Genomic DNA, 8,015 nt, shown 5'->3' with positions numbered 1-8,015 from the left:
GAAAACGTGTCGGGTACTGTTACCGATCACATTTCTGTGTTGGGCTAGAAGTGACTAAAGGAGGCGTCAACAGAGCAGGTAACTGTATAAAAAGCCTGAGCGCCAAGTTAAGTCGACGTATTTAAAACCGGCGCTTACGAAATAAGCTTTCAGGCCACGGTGACCACATAATCGGAAAATGACCATGAAGACGGGTCACAGGGTAAAACACAAGAAGCAGCCTTGGTCTGAGACGAGCAGGGGAAATTACAGGAAGGTAAAATGGATAGAAGCAGGAGAAGGGGCCGGTGAAGAGCCGTCGGCGATGAATGTTAAGTGCACCAGCAGGCCACGTACATCGAACCCATCCATCGCCAATTTGCGATCGGAAACTGCCTCATCCTTTCGCCCGGTGGGCAAACGGACTAACACGGCAGGGCTGATAACCAGGTCCAGCCCTTTGGTGGTGGCAGCTCTGCAGAAATACACCCCCAGGCGCAACAGCACCGATGACCTGACGGGAACCATGCTTTTGCCTCCGATCAAGGGGTCCAGAATTTCCCCTGGTCGGTCCGTATGGATGAAGATGTGCGCGTCGCCTTCTCCGCCTTCTCTGGGACGCGAAGAACCCGGAGAGAAAGAGAAACTCGAAGCCACCCGGCTGTCCAAAGCAAAACCGGACAGAGAAAATCTGTCAGGCCGGCTCCAAGCTAATCGGCGAAATGAGACCTTAACGAGATCACTCCACGTGTATGATCACTCCAGTCTCGCTGCCCAGAAAGTCGCGAAGTGCCTTCAATATGAAAAGCCACTGAGCGCCGCTTTAACCAGCACAGAATGCGTCAGTAAAAAGTCCAGCGTCCAGCTGCAATCGGCAAAACCGCGTTCAGCTTCCCTCGATCCATCGGCTAAGAAACAGAAGCCGGACCAGGGCTGCGCCCACAACGCCCCCGAGAGCCCGGGGAAGACCACCGGGCTCCCTGGTGCCGGCGCCAACGCACCACAGAGCCAAGGGGCTTTTTCCACAGGATCTGCGGCTGAAAGCGGACATCAGCGCGCACGACCGGCGGAGGACGTGGACGGCGATGGAGAAACGCACCCCCCGCCGGAGGAGGACTATTACACGAGCCAGAGAATCGCCGAGTGGGTCTTGAAAGTGAACGCCAGCCTGTTTTCTCCGGCAAGCGATACGCACAGCACCAGCGGCGGCCCGGGCACAGAGCAGGACACGGCCATCAAGATCATCTACGACGGGGACTGACAGCTGATGACAACGTTTCTTAAGCTCAAACAAAAAAAAAACAACAACAACTTTCCTCAAACCGGTTGACTATGAATGCTCTCTGCAAACACCCCACAGGCTTAGAAGGTCAATTGTGGTCAGGCGCTGTAAATGTTACTTTTGCTCTCCAGTATGAGTCGGACGGCACCCTTTTTATTTATTAATTGTACAATTCGATGTTTTATTTTTATTATTAGCTTCGTGAATAATAAATTGTTGCCATTAGGCAACCATTCATCCTGGACCGAACTTGCTTCACGTAATCCTGGCCCTATACCGTTAAAGAGGAATTGAACCAAAAAACACGGTCTCTTGAGAAATAACTGGTGTATTTTCAGCTATTGTGCAATGTTATTAAAAGGTTGAAAGGCATGTAGCCTACCTGCGACTAAACACGCTCTAACGTGCGGCTCTGTCCTTCACCTCACTGAGAACACCTGGACCGCAGCGCTTTCGGGACAGTTTTGGCAGACTCAAGTCTTTTGCGGTATTCTCTCCGTTTAGTCAGCCAGGAGATTAACGACTTGTGTGGCTCCCGCTGTTCAGAGCACATCTAGTTTAACCGGACGTATGTGTTTGTTCCCAGGTATGTGCTTTTAAAAATAGGGGTCGTTTTTTTTTCCATTTTCAATTGTCTTTCGACAGGCATGTCGCTCGCGCGGCATTCATTCACGGCACTCACGTCACGTGCTCCACTGCCTTCACATGCCGTAACCATGAAGGGTAGCACAACCTGAACTTTCTAAATTCAAAATGTATTCCATTAATACTGTACGCTTCTTTTTTTAAATTGATTTTTGAGGTATATAGACCTGCTAACACTTAATTTACATGTGCTTACATTTACTTAATGTGCTATGCCGCTATGATATATGAATGTTTTTTTTTCAGTTCTGAGGCAAATTACTGAACATTTTAGGAATCAATGATATAGCTTCCATTGAACAAATAATATATTTCGCTTCTGAAAGTGTTATTATCGCATGAGACTGCCTTTATTTCACTGCTAAAACATGTACGTTGCGATTATCTGTAATAGTGCCAGAACTTTACAGCGGCGATAAGTAAATAACCTTGTTCACCAATAATTCATTTTAATATTGGGTGTAATATATACAGGTACTTTACTATATTTCTAGTAATCGTTCCATGTAATGTTGTAGGGTTTTATCGAACACGACAATATTTTTGTCCGTGTGTATATACAGTATATATATATGGGAGATGACAGTCTTTAATGAAGTCGGGCACTTTCCTCACCATCTCATCTGAAGACGGCACTGTCTACAGTCCTCAAACTGCGACATTAGTTTGGAAACTGTGATCCTGAGAGAAGGGCTCCACCTAGAGTTCCGCTAATGGCACTTACAGTGGCAACCTGATTTTCCAACCTATCACATTGCCTGCTCCGCTTCTGAGATCTGAGCCGATCAGCCTACAAGGTAGCAGCGCTACCGCCCTGCATGGGCCTACTAGTCTGTAACAGTATCAGACTTTAAGGAAAACATTTTCCACTAGTATATGTTTCAGATACTTAAGATGTCAGCCTTTAGTTCTTGTATTGTGTACAGTAAATAGCCTATATATCGGACTTGGATACCTAAAACCCTCTTCATTTGGTTCCATGAATGCATGGTCAAATGAAACAAAACCTTTATCCTATGCAGCAATTGTTTGTGCCAGACTTTTATCAGTAGGTACCAGAAAGCCAGGGCAGACCTGCTTCTTTCAGTATCAATTATACTGTATCTTAAACTACCTGATCTGCAGCCTTCAAACACACACTTAAGAAGGGAAGATCTTTTTATAGTCAAAGAGAGTCACTAACCTGATCTGCTTAGAATAATGTATAAGTTAATTTCGGAATACTACTGCATTTGAGATATTTGCTATCTTAATGTAATATTAACATTCTTCTGGGAATCTTTTTCATGATTTTATGTAGACAATTTAATGAAATTTCTGCCATTGAGAGATACTAGTTGACCATCTTTATGAAACTGTGGTTCAAGTTATATATCTCTGTTTATACCGTAACTCTACAAAATCAAATATTGGAAGGAACAGTTTTTAGTTATAAAAAATATCTTTGAAGTACAGATTTCAATCCCTTAAAGGTTATACTGGTCTGTTTAAACAAATATCTCAAAGTATTTTGAAAACAAAAATTGAATATGTTTTATGATGTCATTACATTAAAAAAGGATACAAAAACCTTGTCATATGATAATGAAACATTTAAGTTTAATTTGCTCCGTTTAAAATTACAACTATGCCAGAGGGCTGTACAGAAGAAAATGGAAACACAACAGCAGAAAAATACAAAGAATGAGATCAGTAAAATACAAAGTAAAACAAATAGTATATTTACACAGGTTGTGCCTTCTAAACTAGAATGTTTTCAGATGTGATACAAAACTCTGAGCTTTTAGTTTCTCTGGGTGATTCAGTGATTCTATAACCCTCCCATTCTCCCTACAGAATGAAACGCAGAGCTGATACACCCATTTCTTTGCTTTAATTGGAAAGTACGAGTGTGCAGGATTGGTCAACTTCAAAGTTACCAGGTTAAAACTATCAGCCTCCACACTGTAACAGGAAATGCCTGATTCATTTGCAACATTTTTTTAACGAACTTGCAGTACCCAAGGAGCACTTTTCCTTAACCAGGTTTCTCATTTTGATTTCTGTACTTTGGAATGACAGTAGAAATTGAGTATGAGAGGCATGAGTCCATACTAAAAAGAATGAAGATGATGACAATTTCAGTCATATTCATAAAGCAGACATGCTACATAACCCAATAGAGCAGGTATTTCAAACCACACAGCCATTGTCCTGCAGGCCTGGATTGCATGTGAACTTTTCCTAATTAAGCAAATAATTGATCCCATTAAGTTATTCAGAGGTCAGATGGGAAACCCGAGGACACCATCACTCTCCAGGATGTAGAGCTCACCGTGGATAAAACGCTCTGAAAATTTCCCAGCATGAAAGCACACACAGAATACAAGAATAACTTCTCACATTCAGACAGTGATTGTTTACTTTAAAAAAAAACTTGTATACATTTACATTCCACGCAGAGATGTACAGAGTGTTCATTTATGTTCCTTGACATGTTTTAAAGGACTATACGGGATTCGATATTGACATTTGGTTGTAATCCACAAATAATGGGATTATTATTTTTTTAAATTCCGACAGTATTTACTTCATTCATACTTTAAATGTCTCCTATTTGCACTTGTGGACGTAGTATCCGGAAACGTATCCAATGAGGTAAATGACGATCATGAAAACAAGGACGGCCGCCACTTTCACAGCGATTCCCAGATTTCCGGAGAACATCCTATCATAGCACCTGCTCAGAGCAAAAAAAAAATACACCTGAGTTTCAGAAACGCTAGGATCATTCTATCTATCTAAAGATTTATCACACTCATTTGTGAAAATGTACATCGCTTTCTCGACCACCACCTTCAGCCTTTACTATTAGTATGAGCCTTGTCTTTACACATGCGTGATTGAAACTCTTTGCCAGGGCTGTATTAATCATGGTTAAATGATCTCACGCTAACACTCCGGACGCAGAGGAAGACCCAGTCATGCGCACGTCATCCCGGGTGCTCTCATTCCAGCTGGTGTACCGCACATCTGTATCCTGGGGCTCCATTCCTCTATTGCACACAGCTGGAAAGACAACAACCAGTTACTGGATATGCGCTGTCTTACGTGTTTTCTGCTGAAATGGAGCTCAGTGAGTTCCACTTGTAGGATTTAGTCACTTTGCCGTGGTTGTTGTACTTTTAGAAAATCTGAAAAAAAGTAATTTTTGTATAAATATGATTTATTCCCTGTAAACGAAGCTGCATAAACCACCACTTGTTAAACAGATGTTTCAGTATAGAAGTGTTTCACGATAGTGTGAGAGTCCGAGGGAGTAGCAGCCTCGTCGATTTCCTTGTCGGCTAGCAGTTAAATAAGTAGGCGGTAAGAGTGTGTCCGTACAAATGGAAATGTACAGTACCATGATGTGGTGCTTGCCAATGCTACTGAATTGCTGTTTATGCAAGGAAGAACAGTAGCAGCTGGGAGAAAAGAAACCCCAGGCGCACTAATAAGGCACTAAAACTCCAGTTAGTCGGTTTAAAAACACCAGCATGGCTGTGATCAATGTTTATTTTAAGGATCTCGTTACGGCAACACTTGTGCAGTCAAGTTCTTCTGGCTATTAATCATTCTACGTGACTACACTGGGAATGCAATTTAGGGAGAATGTAACAGCTGCTGTTGACGGACTTCATTGTCTAATATGTGAGCATTACATTATTAAAACTCTCGTTTCACATTATTTCCCTGATAACTTTCCCATGGCAAAACACTGAAAAGACTCATGTTTCAAGCCTGTGAGCTTCTGTTGTAACACTCCTGAAAGTGAAGGGATACAGGGTACCTTCAATTATGATCTCATAAAGACTGACTTACCACAGAGCATCTTGAGAAATTAATGTTTTTTTTAATCAAGAAATCACAGATGATTATTCGTAATTTTTTACTCTTTAAGTTTCCTTTCTATTGCGAAAAACTGTTCCCAATTCTCAGTTATGAGACCAGACACGTTTTAAGCCCTGTTTATTCTAGTTTACATTTTAAAATGTTTGTGCACCACAAATATTAAAAAACAAGTCACGAGTTCAGTTCATAAATTCAAAATCGCCTTGAAACGATTAACATGCAAACTGAGCGCTAAACTAAACTGATGTTGCTGCTTAGTTAATGCGCAGCTCTGAACAATTCTTTTGAAGGAATTGAATAATTTGAATATGAAAAAAACAACAAAGAGTATTAAGAGTTAAGAGTATTTTGCATGATCTTGCGCAATTATCCATTTTACCCATAAAAGGCCTTCAATAATTTACATGAAACAAAAAGAACCTTGCAGTTCAAAAAGTGAGAACAGGTGCAAATGACAGAATAATAAAAGTAATTGCTCTGCATGTTCAGTACTTGAAGGTTTGCAAAGACATGAAAGTTTAGACAATCGATTTATTTTGAGTTCCTGTAAGTAATAATTTTTCGGTACTACATTATTACCGCTATGCAGCGGTAGATCAGGACGATTTGAATTATGACCAAAGAGCGGATTAGTAAAAGTCTAAAAAACGGTTTGTTTTGCTCTTCGCTCATGTTACCTGAAAATGAATCCAAGCTGCAGATAAGAAGACTGTCAGATTTCGCGACGTTTACTTCTACTCCCACGCAGAGACTAGAACCTAGAGTTATATACTCCTTGTGTGGGGACTTTTGACTCTGGTAATAATTAGATCCGACCTTTGGCCAAGGAGAAACTCTTGAATAGAGAGCTGAAGTCGAAGCAGGAAACGTCCCATCATTTTGCTCAATTGCTTATCACAACGCTATAAATCAAAAACAGAGATTCCAATATATATATAAATAACTTGAGCCCTATTTCCCAAGGAAAGCCATTTTTTATTCCATTAATTTCTATTTTTGCTGCTTGTTTGATTATTGGAGTACATTAATTGAGAATAAATAAAGCAGACACAGAAACGAACAACAAAAAACAAGCAACGTTAATAGGGCAAAAACACAAAAATCCCCCTTTCGATATCCTTTTGATTGATCGTGAATGAAAATCAAATACAATAGTGACATGATTTGCACTGACCTCTCGAGTCTTGTGAAAAATGTGGTGAAGGCGATCTGCTCGTGAACTAAAGCAATTAACGAATCTCCTCAGAAGAAAAAAAGCTCAGTAGTCTGAGATCTTTAGAAAATGTAGATTAACAGTAAAACCTGGAAACGGTTATACTCATGGAAATAGTTATACTCATGCGTTGAACAGCAATGTACTGCAGTGTGTTCTGTGATCTCTGAGACTGTTCATGTATTCTTAAATATAAATTCAAATGTCCGATATACATTTTGGGGAGTCATACCTTTTGTACACGAGCGGTTAAGAATAGGGATGTTTAACGAGTGTAAGTGGCCCTTGAATACATTTTAAAAATAGCCTACCGAATGCAGCATCAGATTTACGTCGATTTCTCTCCACTCCAAAGCAACGAAATAAAAAATACTCGAGGCCCACCGGTGCCTCTTGTTATTCTGAGACCATTGTCCAGCAAACATTCATAACAGCACTTTAATATACAGTGACGCAAAACTCTCCTTGTGTCTTTCAATGAAGAGGATGTTCCGAAAACATCAGGGTCTGTCAGGCTGTCATAAGAAGGCAAATTAACAGAAATTCCTTTCCGAATGTATGGATACACAGCATTTTTTTTTAAATGGAAAGGGATTAAATAATCTACGTCTATATGAGATTTCTGCTTTCTTATAAATCAGTTACTATTTTATTTTGATTTTTTTTAGTAATTTATAGCTACGTTTTTATCAGTCAACTATACTCCAAAAGAGCTTAAACAGTTACCGTTTGCTGTTGCCATTCATTCCCATCGCATCTCAAGTGCGGCATAATAATAACGTTCTTTAAAAATAGTAATTCGAGTATTGCTTATTTCTAAAAATTGCTTGTTTGTAAAAAATAACGTTTTAATAAATGCTACTAAACTTCTTTTTATAGTGTAATCATGTCGTCATAACGTCATGTTATTCACGACAAGAAAATATAATCTGAAGGTAATCTGATTAAGTAGAGGAAACCAAACATTATCTACAAACCCGAAATATTGCGCAATTACTACAAATACCCAACGGAATGACGCAA

The 8,015-nt window shown here is 40.1% G+C and overlaps 1 protein-coding gene across 4 annotated transcripts; it reads right to left on the bottom strand.

Moving 5' to 3' along the window:
- Positions 1-3,521: 3,521 nt before the first annotated feature.
- On the bottom strand, positions 3,522-7,990 carry smim1 (small integral membrane protein 1). 4 transcript variants are annotated; one of them, XM_088938035.1, is made up of 4 exons: positions 7,719-7,989; positions 6,457-6,681; positions 4,837-4,954; positions 3,522-4,625 (listed from the first exon to the last, which is right to left on the bottom strand). In XM_088938035.1, exons 3-4 carry the CDS (start codon positions 4,935-4,937, stop codon positions 4,499-4,501), a joined length of 228 nt encoding a protein of 75 aa, XP_088794161.1. In that variant the 5' UTR covers positions 4,938-4,954; positions 6,457-6,681; positions 7,719-7,989; the 3' UTR covers positions 3,522-4,498. The 4 variants fall into 4 exon arrangements, with proteins under 4 accessions (XP_088794161.1, XP_088794160.1, XP_088794163.1 ...); XM_088938034.1 differs by lacking the exon at positions 6,457-6,681 and having other exon boundaries at positions 7,719-7,990; XM_088938037.1 differs by lacking the exons at positions 6,457-6,681; positions 7,719-7,989 and adding an exon at positions 7,304-7,709.
- Positions 7,991-8,015: the final 25 nt, after the last annotated feature.

Source organism: Atractosteus spatula, chromosome 20 (assembly GCF_055471065.1).
Source record: "Atractosteus spatula isolate fAtrSpa1 chromosome 20, fAtrSpa1.hap1, whole genome shotgun sequence".
Lineage (NCBI taxonomy): Eukaryota > Metazoa > Chordata > Actinopteri > Semionotiformes > Lepisosteidae > Atractosteus > Atractosteus spatula.
The sequence above is the reverse complement of the archived record's forward strand: the minus strand, read 5'-3'. Positions and strand labels throughout refer to the sequence as shown.

Bases quoted from the DNA above. Each gene is read 5' to 3' on its own strand.
- smim1 (XM_088938034.1), bottom strand. The intron at 4,626-4,836 runs GTGAGATCATTT...TGCTCTGAGCAG, and splicing joins TCTGCGTCCGGAGTGTTAGC to GTGCTATGATAGGATGTTCT.